Genomic DNA, 26,758 nt, shown 5'->3' with positions numbered 1-26,758 from the left:
GCTGTTTAGGTTTATTTTTGTTTTGTTTCTGTTTTACTAAATATTAATTCCCCTTGTAGAGATCAAAGAGATCAAACCCAGCAGAAAAAGCTAATCTTGTGACTCATCCATTTGCAGGTAAATTGTACCCATTTTTATACTCATTATTGTTTTTATTCCTATTTTCTCATATACATTAAAAAGGATGATGTTGGTTAAAATTCAGACTGAAGAAAAAACATGTTGAATTCATTGTAAACGTTAAAAATCCACTATACGATCTCTTGTTAAAAGTATCTTATTAAAATGTAAAGATGTAAAAATGTATTGTGATATTCTAAAATGTATTTTCTGTAAAGTGAAAAGAAAGCTCTTTGATATGCTTTGTTGTTAGTCTTACTAGAGAGAACTACAAAGAGATCAAAGAGATCAAACCCAGCAGAAAAAGCTAATGTTGTGACTCATCCATTTGCAGAAACTGTAATAATAAAAAACCTCATCATCCAGTCCAGCGTGAATGTGGATCTTTGGTGGCACACGTACACCGCGGTTACATATGTAAAATAAATGTAACTGCTGTTTAATGCAAGAGCTGCATGTCCTGCTTGTTTTGGAGGTTTCTCTTCTTAAACTCAGGTGATACAAATCTTGTTTGCATGCTGTGTGGGAGTTTGATGTCGATCTTTAGGATTGGAGTTGCCTTTGTTCAAGCAGAGAAACTCCAAAAACATGCAGGACATGTTGCTCTGGAGGACTGGGTTGACCACCCCTGGTTTTATGTATACAAAAAGTCATTAGACACATTACAATGGCATTGAAAAAAATGTTGTGACACATATGTGATACATATGTATGGTGTATACCAAATACATCAAAACACAGTGGTGGGCCAGCAGGGCCTGCAAGGCCTTCTTTGCTGGCCTAAAACAATATCCAATGTAATGTAGTGATGCTTTGTGCATAAATAGTTATTAAGTAATTCCACATAGTCTGTCAGCTTCCTTTCATTGATTTCCCCCTGGCTGCTTCTAGCTGTGTGCTTTCATATTCAAGCATTTAACCAATCGCATTTCAGCCATTACTTGTTGCCAGGGTCAGTAATTAGCCCGGTGGCCTTCACAAAGACTTCTGAAGGCCGTGAGCAATAACATCAGTGTTTGATAAAGCTGTTAGTTAGGTCAATCACATTTCGAGTCGGGGAAATCAAGGCCTTTTTGCAGGTGTATGTAAATGTCAGCCAGGGGTCTGTAATCGCCAAAGTCTAAAATCTATTATTGTATCATATTATAATAGCATTTATTTTTTTCTCTCTTCAGTGAACTTTTAACTTATTAAAACTTTTAACCTTTTTATATTAAGCAACTTTAATGTCTAGCAATTTAGAATCTGTAAAAAACACACAAAAATGTTGATTACAAATATTTAATTATCTGTGCAACAACAAATAAACTATGCAACACTAGAATAAACGTTCTGTTTGGTTTGTAAAACCAATTATCTCTGAAAAACACATGAAACATAGATTAAAATATTTACAGATGTACAAAAATATACAATTTAATTTTAACCTTTTTTATACTCAACAAATTTAAAGTCAACAGCATAGAATACCTGGGAAAAAAACAAATACTGTATATTAACCAATCACAAAAGGGAAAAAATACATCTTGAACGGGAACTGACTCTTTTCGTTCAGGTCCAAGAACCGACTCAGAGACTAGGTTGTGAAGATTACTTTAAAAATGTAATTTGATACAATTACCAATTACCTGTTGAAAAAAGATTAATCATAATGCTATAATATTAAAGTAATCTAGCTTGATTACTTCCAATTACTTTTGGATAACTTCATAACCAAATAGCCAACACAATACCAAATAAAAAATCTAAATACAATTTTTTTCAAGATAAATGAAAAATGTAACCTTGAAAAAAATAGAGGGAACCAAGATCATGTAATTGTTTATAAATTCAACTTTTATTTCCAACATGACAAAAGCAAACAAAATGCGGGTATCAGTTGACACGCATTGTGGGAAATGTTGTTTTTGGTCAAATCACCCTTCGGTACTTTTTAGACGCTCAGACATGTTATAAGCAATTGCCGGCCATTAGTTTGACATACATTGCACAAAATCTCACGAACGTGTTTCGTTTTCGTTGCTAGCTGTAATCACAGGTATGTAAAAGTGTTCTGAACATATCTGTGGCTGTAATTAGCAAACCAAGTTGGCAAAATATTTGCGCATGCGCATCACTGATCGTCGTACAGTCCCAGATAACGCCTCGATGTTGAGACTTGCTTGTCCCAAAACATGGCGGCGCTGGTCAGAGCTGTACGCGCAGGAAGGGCATTTCGGGGTCTTTGCGGCGGTAATTATGCTACATTTACGAAATTTTATAACTCAACTCTGATAATAATAATAATTCATATTCCCTGAATTATTGTGACTGGCATTCATTGAGCAGTATTTGAGAGATTCGTACGGGTACTTTTTACAGCAAACAATAATACATATTTGTTGCAATTGTGATTGGATTTATAAAACAAATCATTTAAAACTAAGCAAGATTGACACTGCACCAAGAAAACGATATCGTTTTATTTTAGTCATCAGTCATTTTTTTCTTAATTGCTATTGATTGTCATATTCAGCATATGCTGCAGTAGATGTAAAAACCTAATTAACAAGCTGTACTTATTTGTGATGAAATTAATTTCGTTCATCTATTATTCCTCAATGACTGATTCCGGTCAAGCCAGCCTCCACTCGTTAAAATGAAGTCAAGCTAGCATCCCTTTTTGTGCATATTTGACATTACAGTAAGCATCCAGTGACAAGCAGCACGCGTGCCTTTAAATGTAAATGTAAATGGTCTGCATTTATATAGCGCTTTTCAAGTCAATGAAGACTTCCCGAAGTGCTTTACAATGTGCTTCACACTTACCCTTTCACACACCAATAGCAGTGTCAGCCCTGCAAGGCAACTACCTTATCAGGGGCATTAGGGATTCAGTGTCTTTTTAAAATAAAATTTAGGGAGTTTGCTTCAAAACTAAAAAATCATTTTACGGTTTGACGCATCAATACCTGCAAACAATCTTGCTGGAATCTTGAAGTGAAAGAGGAATGGAGGAAATAGTTGTGCCAAGCTTGTTGCATCCTATTCAAAATATTTCATGAACCTTTGACTGCTGTGACAACCTAAAAAAAGTACTGTATTTAGCAAGACTGTGAATCTTTATGTCTATTTTTAAATTACATGTGATTTATTCTTGATAGGGTGGGCTTTGGTGATCTGATTGAATGGTTGTTTAAAAATAATAATAAAAAGAAGAGGTTGCTAGTTACTCATTACTCTAGTAGTCTTTTAACTAAGATTTTTTTTAAACTTTTACTCAAGTAATTATTTGCATGCTTACTTTTTACCTCTACTTAAATCATATTATTCTTAAGTAACAGTAGTTTTATTTGAGTAACATTTTTGGCTACTCTCCCCACTGCTGCAAATGACATTTTGGTATACTTTTTGCGAACAATGGCAGCAATCATCATAGTCAGGACTCCTTAAATTTCTTTAGTAAATCAATTTGCTCCTTGTAGTTGTGGTGTCAACATCAAAACTTCAGCCCGTTCATCCCAAAAGAGGTTTACATCAAGCAAGTCTGAAACTTCAGGATGGATCTAAATCAAACAGTTACACACACTCTGTAAGCGATGATCCAGCAACAGCCTCACAAGGAGACTCAGGCGCATCTAACCAAGGACCTGAGGAATCCACCACATCAAGCTCTAGGTCAGTTTCCTGTAAGAACTTGCAATGTTCTTGTACAATGCAGAAACCATGTATCAAAATTATCCACTTTGCTTCAGATGATAATTTGTCACCATCATGTGGACATTTTGAAAAACTGCTTTTAATTTCCTGGAGTGTGTGGAGAAGTCAAACTTTGTTGGCCGTAGAAAGCATGATCACCTGCCTTTTGGGCCCGGCAGCAGTTGTTCCGAGCGTTTTGGTGACATTATGGTTTTAACAGTTCAGAACTGCAACATTATTGGCACAAAGCCAGACACAAGCAGAAAAGGGGCGGTGCGACTGTTTAGCTTATCCGAATGCAGAACACGATACACAATGAAAATCTGCTAAGCGTGAAACCACAAAAAGTAAACAGATACAGCGAGGGATTTCTGTGGTGTCTTTTGATTCTGGGATTGATGTTATATTTATATCTGTTGCATTTTTTTCTGTTTGTGTGCAAGTTACCAGAATCAAGATGGAGAGAAAGGTGAAGAGTATGAAACAGAGGAGCAGCTGCAAGATCAAATCCTAAATGCAGCTTTGGAATATGTACCACAGCATGGCTGGACCATGGAGGCCATCGCGGCTGGTGCTGAAGTAAGATGCAACCAGAATGATTTAGGAATGTGTTAACTTCTAACTATCCACAAGAATTACCTCAATTTTATTGGTGGGAGATGCAATTTTTGTAGATTGGGGAATAAACAGACTTTCACAGCTCTGCATTACTTGATAATTTGAAACAAAATGGCAAAAACAGTAGATTAAGAAAAAAAAACCTGTAAAAATACTATTTGAAAACCATTTATCAAAGAACAGTCATTTTTAACAAACCTAGAATTAAACAAGTCTTTAACGTTAATGCAACGGACACACATAATACAACATTTGATGTTAGGATGGGTGTTTCGCATGAGTCTGTTAGTGGGATGTAAGGATGTGTTTTTCTTTTGCATCTCATAGCAAATGAAAAGGAGAGTGATTCCCTCTTCCACAGAAATTAAACAAAGATACAGACTCAACAGTCAGCAGGAGAGCATTCATTCTGGAATATGTGTTTTGCCATAATGAGAATGTAGTTGAATATTGAGTGCTCGGTATGAATGAGATAGCAGAGGTAAACGATCCGAAGATTTTACCTACAGTTGGTCAGTTAAAATGCATTTGTGTAAGAGACCATTAACAGAGCTTTTCAATCATCTTTTTCACTCATATTAATAACTCACAGCCAATATTGATATATGGCAATTTTGAGAAACTAGTTATAGAAAGTAATTGTTATTGTTGATGTTCTGTTGTTTACTAGGCTTCAGGCTTGTCATCTGCTTCCACTGGCATGTTCATCAATGGAGCTGGAGACCTGGTCCTACATTTCATCGCTCAGTGCAATTCACAACTTGGAGAGACATTAGCTGAACAACACAAGCAGGTCCAGTTGGGCCAAGCAGAGTAGGTGCATTAAAACACATACGCACGCACGCACACACACACACTCGGTTTGGGAAGTAACGGAATACATGTTACAGGAAAAAAACGTAATCAAATGACAGTAATATTGAGTAAAAATAAGGATTACTTTGCAGGATTACAATTTTTTTCAAAAGCACACTTCAGGGGACAACGATGGAGTGTGTTGAATTTAACTCTTGCTATTCTTTTATTTGTTTGCATTCGTTTTGTTTACATTCGCCATTTCTGTTCACACCTTTCTTTAACGTTTCATTCATTTCACACACGCACCGTTGCACTCGTTCTCAGGTCCCGTAGCTGCCTCAGGTGCCAGAGTCCAAACTATGACTATAAGACCAAAAACTTGACAAAACTAAGAGTGCAGTTTATTTAGCTTAAATAACAATCTAGTCATTTTATTTATATTTAGTTTATTTTGTCTTTTATTAGCATATTTGTTTTGGGAGAAATCCAAAAGTAATTGAAAGTAATCAAGTTATATTCCTGCAATAAAATGTATCCGGATTACATTACTGATTACCTCTTTCAACAGGCAACTAGTAACTGACTTGTATATGGTAAATGGTCTGCATTTATATTTTGCTTTTCAAGTCAATGAAGACCTCCCAAAGCGCTTTACAATGTGCTTCACACTTACCCATCCACACACACACTCACACACCAATAGTAGTCAGGCATGCAAGGTGCCTACCTGCTTATTGGGGGCATTAGGGATTCAGTGTCTTGCCCAAGGACAATTTGACATATAACGCGGAAGAGCCGTAAATCAAACCTGCGACCTCTTGATCCCAAGACGAGCGCTCTACCTCCTGAGCTAATGCCGCCCCATATTCTATAGAAACTCAACATGAAAATACTACAACAATAAAACTACAGTAAGACTACAAAAATATTAAAAAAATACCACTAGAGTAAAACTCCATCTCAAATTTAGGGCTTAAAACAGGGACTATTTTTGAGTTTTCATTGTGAGCGTTTCAAAACCAATTTGATGAAACTCATCTTCTTCAAAACAAATACAAGTCTGCATAAATATTTATTCGCAAATAAAAAAAATAGGATAGGTCCCCGGGACGAGCCCCTCAGCCACATTTCTGAACCCGATGTGGCCCACGGCCACCCCTGATTGAATCGGTGATTTGGCATTCGTAGTTGCAAAGACAAATTCGATTCAATAAGCGCTAGTACTAAACGGTTGTTTTCAAACATCGGGCAAAAAATGTCTTCTTTTGGTCAAGCACTCGCTTCCCGCTCCTACGGCGAGCAGGGGCATCGGCACCGTCCGTTGTACAATCGTGTTGTAACGGCACTGCTTCAGGTACTACATTTTTGTTAAGGTAAACCTCCTGACCCACACACGCACACCTCGACAGGCCTACACATGTGTATCTATCTGTTTTAGACGTTGAACTGAAATCCTGCGAAAAGCCAGTGGCAGGGAGCCACCCTTTTTAAAAGTTCTGCATGTAAAAATATGGGAAGACTCATTGGGAGGGATTCCGCTCCAACTGTTATCGCCCAGCCCTGCAGCTAAGGAAACGTTTCATGCCAATAGTATACGGTAAGTTAGGCCCGAAATATGAGTCTTTCCTTTTTTTTTTAACTACCACGTGGCTCCTGAGATAAAATGAGTTTAACACGACTGCCCCAGCTTTTCTAAATTTAAACTAGTTTTTCTAGGTGGTCTGTTGCCACCTGATGCTTAAGTTCATTACACTACTGATCACTATAGAACCGATAACTACACAACTTCATATTTTTTACAAATGATTATCAATTTTTTCATTAATTGAGTCTTGCAGCACAAAGGTTAAGAAACAGTCATTTATAGCACACTTGTAACATGAAATTATAATCATTTGGGGTTAAAGCTCCTCAAATGTTTTGTACTTGTCTTGCAGAAAAAAGAAGACTTCTGAATTCTTGAGAGATGCTGTTGAGGCCAGACTCAGGATGCACATCCCTTACATAGAAACATGGCCACAGGTAAAGTGGGCATCATTACGTACAATATCACAGCATACCGTAAATGAGCATGTGCTGGCAAGGTCAGCTTAATCATTAGGGGTGTAACGGTACGCTAAAAACCACTTTTATTTTGGTTTCTTGAGAGCCTTGTTTTCAGTTCATTTACGGTAATTAAAAAAAAGTGAAACTCAATATTAAAAAGAAAGGACAAATGTTTTTTACATTTATTTTGGAAAAGGTGACATGGAGCAGAATTGAACGGGCTTCCGCAAATACCGTAAAAAAATAGACCATCTAAACATTGTGTAGTTTTGTAAGATCACAATCATGTTAAAGTTATTAACAATTCAATGTAATTTTCCCCCTCATGCTATACATGGGAAGTTGTTACAAAGTGAGAATGCTGTACACAAATGTGCAATGTGACATTGCTTGTTATTTTGCTCATACATATTAGAAAAACATGCGTTGTAACTAAAACATGGCACCGTTTGATCCCACGTGAATCTTTAATTCAAAATAGCAACCAGAATCAAGCTTGTCTCTGAAAGTACCGTTTTGCTAGTTTGTCTTTACTTGGCGATGGTGTATCAATAGCATTTGTCTAAAATTTCACTTACTATAGCACACGTGTAAGCAAGCACCTGCTACTAATAAGTCGAATGCACATGTGCTCAACCGAACATGTTGTACCGAAATATAGTAATACAGACGCTGCCCGACTTACCAACGAGTTAGGTTCCGAACGATCGTTCGTAAGTTGAATTTGTTCGTAAGTTGCTCCCTTGCTATATTTCGTATGTTTAAATATTGTATAAGTAACCTGTATTGTTTTGTACGAAAAAAATAAACATTTCATAAAATGATATAATAATAATAATAATTTCCTTGTATTGTCATTCTGTGTAACAATGTACACAGAACGAAATGTCGATTGCATCTGACCCGATGCAGCCGCAGCCAAGAGAGGGCGCCGCCGACCACTTTTTAAGTCTTAGGAATGACTCGGCCGGGGCGCGAACCCGAACCTCCCAGTCTCAAAGCGGGCGCCTTACCATCTAGGCTACTGAGCTGGTATGCTGTATAAAGATAAATAAAGTGAGATTTAACTTATTTTTGGGAGCTGCGCATCAAGAGGTCCTCCTCCGTGGTAAAAAGTGGCCGAAAAAAAGCGTTCCGACCATTTTCCCAACCGCATCAAGCTTCCTTATTCCATCTTCATTTCAAAAGAAACGGCTCGCCTCTTCATTACAATTTACCGTATTTAATGGATGCACGAGATATTAAACATTAAAAACGTCAAAGTTCTGAGGGCGCTGGAGATTCAGTACACCTAGCACTGTATGTTCACAAACGAACTAGGAAGTAGAAGGCGGTTTTCTTCTTCGGGGTGGATGCTGGGTCACCTCTCAAAGCCGGCGGAAAGGTGCACACAATACAAAACCTAACTTACTGCAATGTCCGGATATTTTTCGACATCCCGAAAAAGATGTTCGTACCCACCGTTTTACGTAAGTCGAATGGTCGTAAGTAGAGGAGCGTCTGTATAGCTACATATACTGTTACACTCCTATTGCTAGAATTAGAATAGGGACTAGATAAAAACTCACTAGATTCTATTCATTTTCTTTTTTTTTATTTCTGCTTTTTCTAAGGCAATGAGTATTCTGCTCCTGCCTCACAACATCCCTAAAAGTTTGACTCACCTAGGCACTCTGGTTGATGACATCTGGTACTATGCTGGAGACAGATCTACAGATGTGAGTGGGTCATCTTATTTATATATACATTTAATCTTTTAAGTAATACAATTTGAATGCTATTTTGTGTCGTATTTCCACATACGTTTGATGGATGTTGTTCGCACTACCACACTTGGCGGTGATTATGGAGCTTTTGAAGCTGTAATTTGCTCTTTTGGCTATTTTGTCACTGGCTATGTCAGTTTGTCTGCTGTTATTAATTATCTCCTAATTTTGTTCTACGTAGATGAATTGGTACAGTAAAAGAGCAGCGTTGACTGGCATCTATAACAGCACTGAGCTTGTGATGCTTCAGGATTCATCCCCAGACTTTCAGGACACATGGAACTTCCTTGACAACCGCATTCATGATATTATCAACATGGCGTCTTCTGCCAAACAGGTATAGTGCAGTACTTGACTTGAGCAGGGACATGGAAATTAGGAATTGTTCTTCATCTAAAAGTTGTCTGCTAGTTTTAAACTGTTATAAATAACACAATTTACACTAGTTATATACAGATATAACATAACAGTTTCACTTTATACACAAGGCTCATGTAGACTGCAGGAAATTTATGTTTCGGGAGGGAGATAGGGAATCGTATAGGAACACTGGTCTCAGTTGGCCCTTCCAAGCATGTGTCTAGATTAGGCCTACAACCAACGACACTTATGATTGTCACCGACTGATAAAATAATTAGCCGAATAATCCGAATTTTTAAATTTATTTTAGCATGAAGTTGATTGAATTATGTGGCAAATGCTAATTAAATGCAAGAAAATGGGTACAGTGAAAAATACAGATTTTCTTGAACATACTGCAGACTTGTTAAAAAAAAATGCCCTATCTAAAACCAGTTAGGCACAGTGCTCGGTCAGTAGAGGCTCAAGCTCTCTTTCATGACGAAGTATACGCATACAAAAGTACAATGCATGACATGAAAACCGTATTGGCTTGAATGTTACAGGTAACTTACCGAGGTCAGTCAGACTCCGTTTCATTCTACTGTCCGACGTGCTTTGTCTTGAAATTTTTGTGCATCACCATGCTATTGCCATGATACGCGAGGACTGCTTTAAAATTAGTATTTTTTCATTGGGAAGGGGTAAACCATTGAATGCTGTCGGGGCTCTCTCAGAGATAAATAGATAGAGAAATAAATGCTCACAAGGTTTTGGTATGTTACCGCTCGATATTCTTATAGAGATGCATCACTCTGCTCGAGAAACGTTGTGGGGCGACAATAGTCGACAATTGAACTAATTCTCAACTGTTTCTATCAGTTTTTTTTTTGGTAACAACGAAGACTCAATTTTAAACCTTAGTCTACACAACACCACAAGCTGTGCGGCAGTTACATCTGTAACATTACCCGCACCCTGAAAACATTTATTGATTAACATGGGCTAAGTGAGAGCAGTAATGCAATGAAGGATTTGAAAAGAGGCCCTGGATTCTTCTTTTGGGAAAAAAATTAAATGAAACGTTGCTTTTGGAAAAAAAAAAAGGAATGATTGTGCCTAATAAATCTGGCCTGGTCCCTTCCTAAACAATGAATGTCAATTTGGAGGCCTGAATCCAAAGCACACCTGAAATTGGCAAAGCTTCTATTTTTGTTTTTTACATTTTTGCTACATACATGCCCCCTTCAGAAGAGGCACAATGTATATTAAGAGTCAGTTGTGTGTGTTAAAATTTGAGAATTCAAGCAACATTAGCTAGAAGGTAGGAATGGAAATGGAAAAGGGGGAATTAAGGGTAGGATTTTTTTAAACGTATGTGGGACTGAAAAGACTGATCCAAGCAACATTCGGATGGATTGATGGATGGATGCATGATTGAATGAATGATTGAAAAGTTTTTCATACTTTGGTGGGAGGGCGTTTTGGAGCAAGGGCCAGAGATAATTTGGGGAGGAAAGAAGAGGGCACATAAATCTTACATAAAAACAACATAAAAAAGGGAAATAATCGGCGTACTGTGTTCTGTTCAGTTGTTTACAAAATTTCCAGGTCCTTAATCCTATTGATCTTAATTTTCCTCATGTTTTTGAGTTTTTCCTTGCCCTCGTGTAGGTTTTAGATCAGGGAATAGTCTGTAAAGCCCTTTAAAGCTTATTGTTCTTCTTATCTTCGTGCTGAGATCTCCTTGCTGCATGTCTGTTTGTGATCAGGGGATAGTGTTATTGTAACCTGTGCAGTCTTTTGAGACATCATGTGATAAAGGGCTATACAAATAAACATGACTTTATATTTTGGGGTTTCTGCGCATTTTTGGAAATTGACACAAATGAAAGTGTTTAATTTGTGTATTAAGAGGCTGCAATAGAGTCTGTGCTCAGTAAAAAAACACACACACTAACACAGAGGTTAATCATGCAAGTTTTACCTACAGTACACAAAGACAATGAAAAACACAAAGAAAATGACTTAAATGAACTGTATATATGAAAAACTTCAAGGTTTTTGATTGTGTTGCACAAATGGCTGAGTGTTTATTACATTTCGCAAAGATTTTAACGATATTGATTTATGCAATGACTCGTTACATTAGTGGCAAAGGGTTTTAAGTTACTGGATTTTTATTATTTTATTGGCTGTTATTTTGTTTTGGAACTTTTGCATTTAAAAAGAGCACACTTTAATGATCTTGGCTGTTTTGGAGTTTGTTGGTAGTTTAGTAGCTTTAGTCTGCATCAGAATTTGTTTTCAAACATAAACATTGAATATTGTTTACTGTTGTTGTTTTTTTAGGTGCAGTCAGCAGGTGGAGCAGTTGTGCAGGGTCTTATTGGAGCTGCAGTAACCGTAAGCTTTCTTTGTCTACTATTTGTAAAATGAAATGACCCAAAACCCTAGTGATTTTAAGTTAGCTTTAAAGTTGGTACGTCCACATTAAGATTATGCCTGTGAATTTCTGATCTGATTCCAATATTGCAGCCCAAATTTTTTTCCGATCCCATTTTAACCTTTTTTTATTTATTTAACCCTGAGGGGTTTTTTTAGATTTTAAATTGGGAAATCCAAAGTTAACTTGATTTATTTATCTATTTAATTAATTAACTAATTCATACAAAGTTTGCATGGTTTAGGGACCCAACTGCTTTTTGGGGGAAAGTTGTCGAGGTAAAAAACATTGTTTAACCTCATCTCATCTCATTAGCCGTACCGCTTATCCTCATTAGGGTGGCGGGGGGCTGGAGCCCATCCCAGCCATCTCCTGGCAGTGGGCAGGGGACACCCTGAACTGGTTTCCAGCCAATCACAGGGACAGACAACTCATTCACACCTAGGGACAATTTGGACCGGCCAATTCACCTGAAATGCATGTTTTTGGAACGTGGGAGGAAACCGGAGTGCCCGGAGGAAACCCACGCAAGCAGAGAACATACAAACTCCGCACAGGAAGTCTGGAGCTGGATTTGAACCCACGACAGGTTCCCATGACATGAACTGTGCCGCACAAGCGCTAACCACTGCGCCGCCGTGCTGCCATTGTTTAACCTGTTGTTTTTTATTAAATAGCATTCACCTTTTACTGTTTATGAAATAGTTTGTTTATTAATATTGTACTATACATTTCTAAAATGTTTTCAGACAGCATATATCAAAACCATCATATCAAACTGCACTGCTGTGTTCTCTTTCTCTTTATTTTTTCTTACTTGGACATCCTCTGACAGTAAAGCCATTAAAGAAGCAATACTTACAGTGGTGGCTGATTACGCTTTATGCATTTTTTTTCAATGGTACTTTTTATGTATTCAAAATTAAAAATCTAAATTTACTACAAATGATTTAAAGAATGAATAATAGTGGCACAACCTCTCAATTTAGAACTGACCACCGCCAATTAATAAAAGGTAACTTTCAGTTAGAATCTGGAATATAGTTCCTGTTTATGAACGCCAGTATCAGATATGATATCGGATGCAATCCAATACTGGCTTTCTAGAGCTGTTCATACCGATATCAATATGGGATGACGACACCTCTGATTTTAAAAGACTAAAACCATTAAAATGGAATATGTCAAATTAATTGTTTAGTCAAAATTGTTCTGCTTTGTGCTTGCAGCTGAAGAATCTTACTGGAATAAACCAGAGACGATGATCCCAAACAACTCGGCAAAATGGATCCCGACCTTCTATTTTGTTTTAATATTAGATTATATCTATATGGGATTCAACTTTCAAATATTACATAGCTTGTGTCTGCTAATTTATTGTTCATTTACAGGGTATGCAGCTTTGTTGGATTTTGTTTGATTCTAGATTACATATTGTGTCAAAATAAAGTTGATGGCTAAATTAAAGTATTTGAATGATAACAATTTGATTGTTATCACCAAGACCGGAACTACTTTATTAAATAAACCCCATGTTTACCTACTTCGCCTCATAGACTTTTACTATAATGTAATCTTTCCCATGTACGTCTTGGATACATCGTTATATTTGGCGATGACCTTGTGTCCAAAACTGAAGTCTAACCTACATTTGTGGCTGGTACTATTACAACATTTTATAACTAGAATGCCTGTGACCCATTGGAACATCTCTGGCATTGAAAGGCAAAACCAGTTTTTTGGGGTGGAACTTCCTTTTTTTTGGCAGAGTCATTCGTCTCTAGAGTGACCTACTTGATTGTTTGTGAAAGAGTTTTTTCTGGCAAGTAGAATGTCTTTTTGGGAAAAAAATCCAAAGTCAACAAAACCCGAAGTACTGAATCAGACCTTTGAGATTTTTCACATCAAGGGTAACCTGCCTGACTGCTTGTAAAATATGGTGTTGATAGTTAATGTTGTTCTGGCCTATGAAAGTTGAATTTCTTTCTGGGGAATGTCTGGGTCAAATGAACCAAAAGTGCACAGTCAGCTTTTTTTGGCATTTTTTACATCGTGGGTAACCTACCTGACAGCCATAAAAGATGGTGATGGTATTCAATGCGGTTCAGTCCTGAGAGAGTGGAATTTCTTTGTAGGGAAAAATGGCTGGATCAAAGAAACCCAAAGTGCTGAGTCAGCTGTTTTTGCCATTTCTTTTTGACATCTGGGGTAACCTACCTGAACGCCTGTGTAAGATATCATATCTTAACTAATCCCCCCCTTTTCTTGGGTGGACAGAAAAATATGCAAATTTTGATCCCAAATGAAAACCTAAAAACTTTCGCTTTGTTTTCGGGCAATTAGTAGTCCATCTACTTAATTAATTAGTGAGATACAAAAAACAATATCATATCCATGCCCTTATAAACCGTTGTATTTTCCCTTACAAAATACAAAATAATCCTACACCATTTTTTTTTTTTTCAAACGTGTTTATGTAGTTTAACATGTAATTTTGTACATGTGTTTAGTTATATATATATATATATATATATATATATATATATATATATATATATATATATATATTGTTAATCAACATTTTGTTGTGAGATATTGAGTTGCTCAACATGAATGAGGTTTATTATTAAAAAAGTTCAAAAATTAAGTAGCTTGGACGTTCACTGTAGAAGGAAAAATACATGCAAATATAATTAAGTAGAATTATACATTTTCTTATTCAAAATATTAATTAAATTTTTGCATTAAATTATTGTTGGTAATATACTGATTAAAGGGATAACCACAAACCTGTCTTTTTCATTTTCTACTTTTATACTTCCTTTTTTTCTTAACTTCTTTATACAACATAATAATTCGTAATATAATGCATCAAAGCAAGTGAGCCGTTTGAGAGCCGGCTCTCTTTAATGAGTTGAGCCAAAAAAGCCGGTTTTCTAAAAAGAGACGGACTTCCTTTCACTCCACAACTACCACATGAAATCCGATGTTTTTTAAGACCACGTGTATTTCAAAAATACTCAATCAACCTCGCCTGTTGTTTTTAGATCAGAATGACTTACGGCGTTTTAATGTTCGGCCATTGCGACTTGATGATTGTATCCAAAGAAAATCCGAAACTATGTTGTAATGTAGACCTACTGCTCTGCTTTTACTTTGTTCACGTGTGATCGGAATGATACATGATGGGAAATCCGCAGGGGGCAGACGCATGCGCACAGTAGCATCAAACCGCTCGCTTCGTTTGCAACGAAAAAAACGATACCGAGATAGAGGCTACCGCGGCGATCTCGTTTGACTTGATTGATTTGACGTTTCGTGATAGTCAAGTCGGTGTATACCCGATGGTACCCATAATTGACAAATTTGCGTTTTTCCGTACCGATTTTCTTGTACGTCGTACACGTCTTAAAATGCATGATAAACGTACTCTGTACGGCAAAAACGTACAGGCTGACGGGTATGTTCGGAATAAAATGTTCAAGAATGCTTCGACCCAAAAATACATTTCCCACAATGCCTGCTGTCTACACTACCTACGTACTGACGGCTCAATGCCACTACACTACTGTGTTTCCATTTCAAGGCCAATAAGGGGAATTGAGAAATGTTCTAAAAACAATCCATGAAGATTTTGTTATGTACATTTAAAAACATGATAAATGTGCCTAAGAACTAGGTCTGGACCCTGCCACTCTGACGACCCTGGTTTACACGCTCACTCATACATACCTAAGGATAATTATGACCCTCAATTAACCTGCCTAGCATGTTTTTTGTAATGTGGGAGAAAACAGGAGATCCTGGGGGGAACCCACGCACGCAAAGGGAGAACATGCAAACTCCGTGAATGGAGGGTGAAAGCTAGAAAAGTGATTTTGCCTTTCGGGAATTGAAAAAAAAGTTTTCTTAACGTGACCATATCTGCAACAATAGTATCTGTGTTTTGCCTACAACAAAAATAAAGACCCTCCTCCTTGATCTTTGGTGCAAGTGCAACACTTCCTTTTGCAGTATTTCCTCATGTTGAGGTTTTTGAGTTTTTCCTTGCCCTTGTGTAGGTTTTAGATCAGGATTGATTGATTGATTATTGCTCCAGCGAAGGTCGGGGGGTCCCGTCCCTGTGCGTTGAGCCGACCAGATGAACCAGGTTTTTCCAATGCTGGCGGTCTTGTGCCAGCTGTTCTGCATCCTCTACAGCAACTCCGTGTTGTTGGAGGTCGCCCGCAACGACGTTGAGCCATCGAGTGCGGGGTTTCCCTCGTGGTCGTCTCCAGCCTGCGGCCTTTGGGTCAAACTGGAGAATGGCTCGTGTCGGATGGTCTGGTGGTAGACGAAGGACATGGCCAAACCAGCGGGTGCGGCGTTGTGCGACCAAGGAAGATGCTCGGGGCTGGCACGTGTCGGCTCTGAGCTCTTTATTGGAGACTCGCTGTGGCCACCTGATGTTCTCGATGTTTCTGAGAGCCCTGCTATCAAAACCGTCGATTCTCGTGGCCAGGGTAATTTAGATCAGGGGATGGTGTAATAATAGTCTGAGGTTTGCAATAATCTGTGGTCTGTGCAGCCCTTTGAGACTATTTGTGATTAAGGGCTATACAAAGAAAACATGACTTGACTATAATAAGACAAATGGCCACCACTACATATTTCCAAAAACATATCGTACACCCACAAATTTGTCGTGAAATAGTACTATATTCAAACATTTGAGTCAATTGCAATACAAACACAATCGTTAGGACAACGTTTTAAATGGTTGAGAAAACCGGTTTTTCGAGCACATGAATGAAAAAATATAAAGCTATGAGATTATTTTTCCCTGTTTGAAAAAGAATGTCATACACTCCAGCACAGTAGATGGCGATGAACGTGATAATGACTACAAGGCCATAGAAGAAGGAAGTGAACCGGAAAACGACTCAACAGTAGAAGCAAAAGAAAACCCCCGGGAAACGAGCTAATGTGAAGTAGTAGACTATTTAGATCAACAAATAAGTGAATTTTGCTTCCACAATGCCCTATGCCAACCAACCAACTGTAAAAATTACAGAACTTACAGATGAAAATGTCAAGTTTGTAATTGAAAATACGGATTTAGCGTGAGTATTAAGATTTTCAATGGTATACGAGAATAGGACATAAAAAGCTTTGTTTACCTACACTGAAATCGAATCCAATGATTGTTTCTGCCTTAAAAGTGTATTACTTAATAAACTTTATACATTTGAACAGACATGATGTAGAGATATGTTTGTTTGTACTCATAACATTTATGTTTGTATTTGTGGTTATTGTGTCACTTTTGATTATCTCTGCAGCCAAGCACTGACATTTCTATGTGTAATTTGTGTCGTTTTTTCAGGGTTGCTAATTCTATTCGACGTGTTTTTATGTCAGAAGTACCAACAGTGGGTAAGATAACGTTTGAAGTTATTCCTGCACCCAAACGAAACCGTTTTTGCAATCTCGTGTTCAGCAATCCCGCGTTTTTCGCTGGGGTTGCGTTCCAAAAAGGTCCTCTGATTGCAAAACCCGCGAAGTAAAAACCTTTACTTGTTTATTAAATACTCTATAATGCTGCAAATCAAAAGAACAAACTCAATTTATCAGCTCAAGCATTTGTTAACCAAATACAAGTAATACTATTTAGAAACAGTTTTTATTTTTCATAGAGTATTCTTGTACTGTTGCATTTTTTCAAAACAATCTTGCTGCTATATTGCACTATTGATTCAGGACACCATTCACTTTATTTCTGATCATATTTTGTCACCATCATGTTTACTTCACCGGGAAACAAAAATGTGGTGTGAAATTAACATTCCAAACAACAAATAAGTGTATTATACTTCATAAATTGTTTTTTTAACACTACATTTTGTACTGTCAAATTCTAATTTTAGAACTTATCTTGCTACTATATTGCACTATTGATTGATTATCTGTGAAATGGTCAGTTGACTGACTTGAGCAAGTCTGCTAATAAAGTAGCGCTCTGTGGGAACCTGACTTTGGCAGAAGGTTATGCATGTTGGTAGCGCGATAATATGTTACCATTATATTTTTTGCCTTTTTTGTTTGGCACGCTGTATTAACAAATTAAATAGAAACATCATAAAATTATACACTTTACTTCAGATATTTTGTCATCATCATCTGGACATTTTTGACAAAACAGAAATGTGGCGTAAAATTATTTTACTTCCGTTAGCATCTTGAGAAGTCCAACTTTGTCACTGATGTAAATAATTTTCCTCTGCCTTTAGGTGCTTTTGTCGATCCAGGTTTTTTTTTTTGACATGATGGATTTTAAGGCCCGGTCACACAGCCTTTCACGTGCGTATCGCGGCTGGTTCACGGCCAGAAATATCTGCCTGTGAAGCAGACGCTGTTGGACGCTTTGAGATCGCGATACAGACGCGATACAGCCGTGCTTTACACGCGGTAAAAAATTCACACGCGGTCGGCCCCGCGAAAAAGTTTTGCGCTGCTCAAAAAATTAGACCACGGGTAACCGCGGGCGACACAGCGATGCAGCCGCGGTTACCCGCGATAAACGCGGAACAGTTGACGGCCAATTTTGCACATTTTCCACCACGGGCAAAAAAAAAATCGCAAAATTTTACCCGCGTTACAGACGCGAAAGGCTGTGTGACTGGGCTTTTTGAGAAACTTGAATTTTAAAGAGATTTGAGTGTACAGAAAGTCAAGCTGTTTAACACGCGTGTACAAGTTTGAGTACAACGTTATTGATGCGATGGCAAAAATGGGCGTGGTCAATGTTTAGCCAATTAGAATGCAAAACTCAATAAAAGATGAAAATCGACTAAGTAGCAAAACAACAAAACGGTTCTCTGCTTCAATCATTTAAAAAAAGGCTTTAATATCTCAATTAATATAAATAGACTAAAAGATAATTAGCCTATGCGAGAAATACTTTTTGCAATTTTCAATGTTAAACAATATTATTTTATACATTAACAACACTGACAACTGTGTATTATTTTTTTCTGGCCATGCTCAATTACAGCAATTGACTGGATCCAGATTGATGCCAACTCCTCAGTACTGCACGATGAGTTCATCGCTCACAGAGTTGGTATGTTAGAAATTGAAATTCAATTATGTATTATTACTGCTTTAGAAATCTCCTGTGTTCTCAGGTCTCATCCCACTCACCAGTGACGATATTGTAGAAAAGATGCAATACTCAAGGGTATGTTCCAGTCATCAATTGGCTGTTTTTATTTCATGCTTTTACGTCATAATGTTCACACGATTGCATCACATAATTCATTATCTCCCCTCACCGCCGATTTACAAAGCTTTGCTTTTACATTACTCTTTAGAGTAGACTCCCAGGATTTGACGTTAATCTGTTCTGTCATACGGAATGCAAAGTGAAACTGCTTTAAAGAAACCTACGGTAATCCACCGCGAACCCTCGGTACCTAAGATAAAAGATTAAAATAACAAAATATGATCAAGTATTTGTAGTGTCATCAATATGACACTGAGGTAAACTACCAAAGGAGTAACATGACCACAGTGGACCTGTAACTGAAGCTTTAATTCCTTCCATGAATGGTGAAAACTTTAAGTACAATGCATTGAACCGTGTGGAAATAAGCTCCCGAAAATAAAGCACGTAAACTTTACATCTGTCCAATCTACTGTGTGCTATAGTTGCCTGTATATCATATAAACACTTGGAATATATGGAAACTTCTGGTTAATCCCTCAACATGGATGGAGAAAGATTGGAACGTGCATTCGTCCTGACAGCCAGTGTGTAGCTGCTGATGACAAGTGAAACAAAAAACCTTAAGTGACACAAAAAAAACTGGAAGCTGAATTATTTCACTACATTTTTCAACCTAAATGTAGAACTATTCTTAATTCACCCGTTTTTAGACTTTTAACCATCTTAAACACGGTAACTTGTTCATTAAACAGAAAAAGTTGTTGTAAGACCAACACAGTATTACTTTTGTGTCATATACAAGCACATGATTAGGGTATTTACCCTAACAAATAAATACACATTTAAAGGAAAAATTACAAAATTATGACCCTGGGTGTCAATTGGAGTAGCAGGTGGATGCCGAGCAGGGAGTAGACGGCTGATTAAAAATGGAACCACTTTTAAAACCTCAGATTTCAAGGATTGTCATGCACTTGTAAAATTTCCTTGCTTTGAATGGCTACTTATTATTAATAATAGTCCCTTTTGTCTGTTGTTTATGACCATGCAAGTTCAAGAGGGTATCCATATGCGTTCATTCTTCGTATTTCCTGATAATCACAAGCTTTATTCAATGGTTATCACTTTTTGGCTTCCCCTTTAGTATCACGGCAAGCTTTGAGACCCATAGTGGATAAATACACTACAAAAATCAATATTGTATTGCTGACGTGCAAAGCATTTTGTTAAACACACGAGAAAGTGTTTGTGAGGGATAGTTCAGCCAATAGCGTCTCAGCATTTTCATAAAGCTGCGAAGATAAACCAATAGCTGTCCAGCATCTTATATGATGTTGACCAATAACCGACAGGCATCTTAAACCCGTGACATTTTTGGGCTTATGAAAAGATTTGAAGTGAAAATGTCATAAAGTGGGGCCGAAAAAAACCTCTTACTCCACACCATAAAGTGAAAACATGGTAAGGCGGATACGCTGTATCTCTGGGTTCTTCTGTACTTTAATATCCATTTATTGAGAGTTGATAGAAACGAGCCAGGTCCTGTGATATAATTTGCGGAACTTAAAAGGAAATAATAACAAAAAATGGCTACAACAAAACATTTTCTCCTAAGCTCGTGTGTCCCATCATAACTTTGAATGCACATGCGGAGTTATATACTTAACAAAAAAGATGAAAAACCCTAAATCATGCTTTATATTCTGGTTTATTAAAAATAGCTCCATCTTATGATGATTAAGTCTTTGCAGCTTTTCGGTGTTATGGCTTGGTTTGCAATTTCTCTTTTGGACTCAAAAACTTATTTTCTTTTATTAAAGCTCTCATTTGAAAGTTGTACTTATTGAACATTTTTCTATGTTTTTCAAATCTTTGTTTTTCTCCAGGACTGCACCTGTGATGAATTCTGTCCAGAGTGCTCTGTTGAGCTGACGTTGGATGTTCGTTGCACCGATGAAAAGACGCGCAACGTCACCTCGCGCGACCTGTTATCCAACAACCACAGAGTCATCCCAGTGAGTCATTAAACCATTTATAAAATAAATATAATTATTAATTATCAATAAATATTATTATTAATTATAAAACTTAATCTATTAATAGCTTGGAAGTGAAGGGAGTTTGTTGTGGCGCTTTGACACTAGGCCCAGGGCAGGGGTCGGCAACCCAAAATGTTTAAAGAGCCATTTTGGACAAAACAACACCCAAACACATATGTGTGGAGCTGCAAAAAAAAATTAAGCCTTATAAGGAAGGCAATAGATACTTGTGTATAACCCACACCAGCATGGGGAGAACATGCAAAATCAACACAGAAAGGCTTCTAGCTGGATTTGAACCCATGACCTCAGAATTGTGCCCCGGACGCGCTAACCACTAAGCTTCCGTGCCCCCTTTTGTTTATATACTCTCTATATATCTATATCTATATTCATTGGAAACTGAAGAATGTGTCAGGTTGTTTCTCCTACAGAAACCATATCATTTTCAATTGTCAAACATCTTTGAAAAAAAATGCTTGCAGCTCAATAAACGCTTGTTGCCGCCCTAAGACCATTTTTGTGCCTAAAAATATTTATGCAAGGCACCGTGTTTTTTATTTTAAAGTGCCATTTATTGTGTTGGAAAAACATTTTATTAAAAGCAAAATAAATGGTCCACCTCTAACATTAATTTGTTAAACTGCAAAAGAAAGGCAGCCTTTAAATGCATTACATTGCAACCATATGACAAACAGGGATCTCCTTACTGCAAACATTTCCCAATCAGAAATAACAATGAATGGTAGTCGTTCTTCATCTAAAATTATTATATTATTCACAGTTTCTTAATCCTACCAATTCATGTATTTTGGGATAGGGTGCACTTGCTTTTTTTATTTAATGTCACATTAGAAAAACATCTCAAGGAGTGATTATTGTCTGCAATCTTCAGCAGATGTATTGTCCAGCAAAATCTTGTGACATGCCATGCAAGTGCATATATGTTTAAAGAAGCTAAAAATCTCATTTCAGGTGACATCCAGGAGTCGAGACAACGATCCTAATGACTATGCTGAACGCAATGGTAAACTTGAAGTTCATCCATTGTCTATCAGTCTTGTTTTGTGTATTTGGGGTAAAGAAAATAAGTGCAGAAATCCCTTGTTGTTTATCATGGGGGTTGCATCCCAAAAAGGACCTGCAAGTCAAAATCAACATAGTATGAACCTTAATGTATTCATTAAATATTCTTTAGTTCATGGAAACCAAAGAACAAACCCTATTTACATCCTCAAGCATTTATATAACAAAAAGGTCCTGTATTTAATGCACTTTTTTTACTCAAAACTTCTGTTCTCTGACGTTATCTTTTTGAAAATAATCTTGCTGCCATATTTATACTTTGGACCGTATTTTGTCGCTATCGTGTGGACGTTATTGGGAAAACAAATGTGTAGTGAAAATGCTTCTACCCTTCTTTAGCATGTGGCAAAGTCCAACTTTGTAGGCATTAGAAAATATCTTACTTTTAGTGCTTTTGTGGTTTCAAAGCATTTGTTTTTTGGACATGATGGGTTCTAGAGAAACTATATTGAAAAAGGTTAGTGCATACGTAATATAGGTTTGTCAAGCTGTTTTACATATCTATACAACTTAAACCACAGCTTTATTGATCCATAGGCAGACACGGACTGAAAAGGGGCAGGGCGATTATTTAGCCAATCAATATGCAGAACACTATGCACAACGAAAATCCGCAAACTAAACCAAACTAAACCGTGAAAAGTACACCAAGATACGGCAAGGGATTACTGTATAAAATTAAATGATCATTCCAATATTCTTGTTCTGGTGAGATGCATAACAAATGTGTATGAAGCTGCCATACATTTAGTACATCATATTTCCGAATGGATGAAGAGAATGCTCAAATTTTGAAATTGTTTTCCTCGTAGCATTTAAGAGCACCATTTAAAGGTCAAAGTGGTTCTTACACAAAGAACTCTCACATCAAACCTGCTGTTACTGCAAGAGTCCACTAGATGACACTAATGCACCATAAATAACATGATCAATCAACAATGTTGATACCAAAATAAGAACTGCTTGATTGTTTTTTCTTGATTTTTGTAGAATTCGTAAAAGATGCGTATTTTGTAGTTTGAATTAAATTGGAATTGTCTATTGTTATTTGTAACAACGTAGTAAAACATTGTATGCAATAAGATGAAAGATACCACTCCAGTTTAAACATGTAATAAAGCCTTGTAATGAGAAAAATAAGACAAAATAATGTCAGGATTAATGGACAAAAATATTTGCAATGTAGTGCTTATAATAATAGTCCAATAACAACTAGCAGCAATAATAATTCCCAAATAAGCCGCAAGGTATTTATTTTTTGCATTTTTATGCGCTTGTTTAGGCTGGTGATGGCCCAGGGTAAGAAACTGTCTCTAACCTGTTCATCCTTGTTTTAAGAGTAGTCGCATTGTGTCTATATATTTTTTATTTTTATAAGTTAATTCCTTCCATAATCTCACTACACTAAGATGGTTCATATCAGAAACAACATTGTATTCTTCATCGCTTGTTTTTGCATTCATAGAAATATTGCTGGTAAAGCTTCGCAAAGGGCAAGAGCTGAGACTGAGAGCTTACGCCAAAAAAGGATTCGGTAAGGAGCATGCCAAGTGGAACCCAACAGCAGGAGTGGCATTTGAATATGATCCGGACAACGCACTGAGGCACACTGTCTACCCCCGCCCAGAGGAATGGTGCGTAGCCTATCTCTGTATGGACGAGGGCTGCAACAATTAGCTCATGTGGTCGACAAAATTTGAGAATAGAAAGAGTCGAGATTTAATTTTATTGTCGCCAGACACGTTTTTCCAAAAGAGTGAGGCATCTTAAATATATACATAATCTCTAATGAGAGTCACTCATGCGCAGTAGCATCTGCGTTTTGAACTGTAGCATGGCGAAAATATCAAGTATGCATACAAATATTTTCTCAGTTTGGGATAGTTTTAGCTTTGATACAGCAAATAAGACTACTTGCAATGTTAAAAGCAAACCTTTTTGACACAAAATAGCCATCCTAGGGGGGGGGTCGTGAAGAGAGCCATAGCATATACTTTAAGACAAAATTCAGCAAAACTGCCAAACAGGGCATTTTATTTAGCTATGTGTCATTGAATGAAATAATAATGCAAGAGCCTCTGTCGCATATTCTCAAATATACCAATTTAAACTTGTCTCCTTCCCACAGTTACTAAAGATCGTTTAGGCTCATTTTGACCCCCCCTTTTATTTTTTTGTAAACAATGGTTTCAAAATAATGTGCAAGCAGAGTTCTTTTGTAAAAAATGTCACAAAATACTGCAAACCAAAAGTTTGTGGATGTGTTTCCCTTCAGCGAAGTGTTTGCGTGTGAGAGAATGGAGCGTGTGGGGTTTTATCTGAATTGTCTCAACAGTGAACATACATTATTTAATGAGCATCCAAATAAAGGATTCTTTAGCAAAATACAGCCGAAATGAAGTATGTTGTTGTGAACTGTGACGGTAAACTCGTCAAGCATGTGCCCTTTATATACTGGACTGAATATTCTTTGTGTTCAGCGTTGCTTTGGCTGTGTACGCACCTAACTCAACTCAAGTTTAACGATATTGGAACACGTCAGCGAGAATTTGCACGCGTAACATTTTATCTCTGAGCCATATCTGGCTCACTGGACATAGGTTTCTGACCCCTGGTTTACTAGGATACATAATGTTTACTTACCTGTCCCTAGACACAGGTTTATTTATGGATTTATGTCTCTACTGACCGAGCTTTGCGCCTAATTGTTTTTAGATTTGAGCATTTTTATCGAATATTGGTACGATTGTTTAATAAATCGTGTGTTATTCCCCGTACCAATTTTTCTTCTGTTTATAATCATCTGCCACATAATTTAATCAACTTCATGCTAAATTTGGAGAGAGAAAATGGATAATTATCCAATTATTGGACTAATCGTTTCAATAGTCAGTGACCAGACGACTATTAAAATTGTCACTAGTTGCAGCCCTAGTGTGAACCAGTCATTGTTGCCATTTGTGTGGTCGTTTGCAAAATTTAAGGGGCTTCTTTTATTGTTTTTTTTTTTTTTTTTTTTGCTTTGTTCTGTTGCTGTTGTAGGCCCAAAAGTGAATATTCTGAAATTGAGGAGGATGAAGTCCAGGCTCCCTATGATCCGAACGGCAAACCAGAAAGGTGAGGAAAAGCGTCGATTGAAGCCAAAACGGTTTGGGAATAAATTCCGAATCCTCACAGGTTCTTCTACAATGTGGAGTCTTGCGGCTCCTTGCGACCCGAGACAATCGTCATGTCCGCGCTCGCCGTCCTAAAGAAGAAGCTCAGCGACCTGCAGACACAACTCAACCATGAAATTCAGAACGATGTGCTCACTATCAACTAAAATCCAATCGGTAATGGGACCTTGCTGTCTGTTTTTTATGTTGTAGTTGTTCTTTTGTGTATTAAAAGTTCTAATTCCTGCATTGATTTCCAAGATTATTCTCCATCTCTCATAAATCAAGATATTTTGGTTTCCTGCACTTCTTCTGTCAGCAATATTGCAGTTAAAGTGCAAGCTAACTTGACACAAATGTATTTTCTACAGTAAAAGTAAACACTTTAAATTTTAATCTCATCAAATAGCCGGATGTGTCCCGCCGCAACAATTTATGTGGCCTGTGAGAAAATACTGAGAGAAGCTTGAGAAAAATGAGCCAAACAATGATTTTCAGTTTTAAATATGTCTACTGGATGTTGCCAAAGCTATGCGCCACTCTCAAAGCACCCACGGTAGCTGTATTTGCTGACTACCATTAATCAACCAGAGAACATTGAGGAAACCCACTGACTTGCCTTTAGGCATTATGAAAAATACAAAATTAAATAAAATAGCACCAGGTTGTATTTGTTAAAGTTAATAAAGTACACTACTAGCATTTACCTAGAGAGGGATGGGCGCCACGTGGCTTTACTTGCCCAAGACACACCACAGGAAATGGACACCCACGTGAAAAACGGGTTCTCTGTATTCCCCAACTTCATTAAGTATGTGGTGTATATTTCATAATGTGGAGAAACACGGGTTTTGTTATTTTTTTCTTTATTCATATTTGGAAATATCAGTGTGAAGCACAATGTACAGGACAGCCTTGCTCAACATCCTTTTTATTAATTTATATTCTTGTCAAGGCTCCTACTGTCACGTGAGCTGATTGCAATCATGAATAGTAGCAAATTTTAAAATGTTAGATAAATATACAAACATCTAAAGTCACCTTTAGGTGGATACAAAAATAAAACCGTGACTTTAAAACACAATATGGAGGTCAGTTGAGCAGTGATGGGCACGTTACCTTAAAAAAGGAATTACGTAGTTATAGTTAATTACTACTTCCAAAAAGCAACTGAGTTAGCCAAAATTTCTCCAAAGTAAAAGTAACTAGTTACCAGAGAAAGTAACTTTTCCTTTAACTTTAAATTAAAGTCTTGTATGTGAAAGGATTTGAATTTTCTGAGCAAATACGAATCAACGCGGTGGCTTCTTTGGAGTTTAATTTTAGTGATGGGAATTCTGACAATTTTTAGAGAACCGGCTTTTTCGGCACGGCTCACCAAAAAGAGCCAGCTCTTTCTGGTCCCAATCGCCTGTTCAGGTTGTTTTCGTTTCTTTAATTCCAACATTACCAATATTCT

General features: G+C 37.2%; 2 protein-coding genes across 2 annotated transcripts; both read left to right on the top strand.

Annotated features, from left to right (window-relative positions):
• Nucleotides 1–2,235: 2,235 nt before the first annotated feature.
• On the top strand, nt 2,236–13,355 carry coq9 (coenzyme Q9 homolog (S. cerevisiae)). The gene is made up of 9 exons (XM_088339827.1): nt 2,236–2,352; nt 3,585–3,777; nt 4,242–4,377; nt 5,087–5,229; nt 7,152–7,236; nt 8,874–8,978; nt 9,208–9,363; nt 11,719–11,772; nt 13,042–13,355. Exons 1-9 carry the CDS (start codon nt 2,295–2,297, stop codon nt 13,075–13,077), a joined length of 966 nt encoding a protein of 321 aa, XP_088195953.1. The 5' UTR covers nt 2,236–2,294; the 3' UTR covers nt 13,078–13,355.
• Nucleotides 13,356–16,705: 3,350 nt separating this feature from the next.
• Nucleotides 16,706–25,548, top strand: polr2c (RNA polymerase II subunit C). The gene is made up of 9 exons (XM_088339264.1): nt 16,706–16,914; nt 17,178–17,227; nt 18,846–18,914; nt 18,979–19,031; nt 20,906–21,034; nt 22,034–22,085; nt 23,610–23,778; nt 25,187–25,261; nt 25,322–25,548. Exons 1-9 carry the CDS (start codon nt 16,829–16,831, stop codon nt 25,464–25,466), a joined length of 828 nt encoding a protein of 275 aa, XP_088195390.1. The 5' UTR covers nt 16,706–16,828; the 3' UTR covers nt 25,467–25,548.
• Nucleotides 25,549–26,758: the final 1,210 nt, after the last annotated feature.

The sequence above is a fragment of the Urocampus carinirostris genome, chromosome 7 (genome assembly GCF_059441175.1).
Source record: "Urocampus carinirostris isolate Australia breed hairy pipefish chromosome 7, RoL_Ucar_1.0, whole genome shotgun sequence".
In the NCBI taxonomy this organism is placed as follows: Eukaryota; Metazoa; Chordata; class Actinopteri; order Syngnathiformes; family Syngnathidae; genus Urocampus; species Urocampus carinirostris.
The sequence above is the reverse complement of the archived record's forward strand: the minus strand, read 5'-3'. Positions and strand labels throughout refer to the sequence as shown.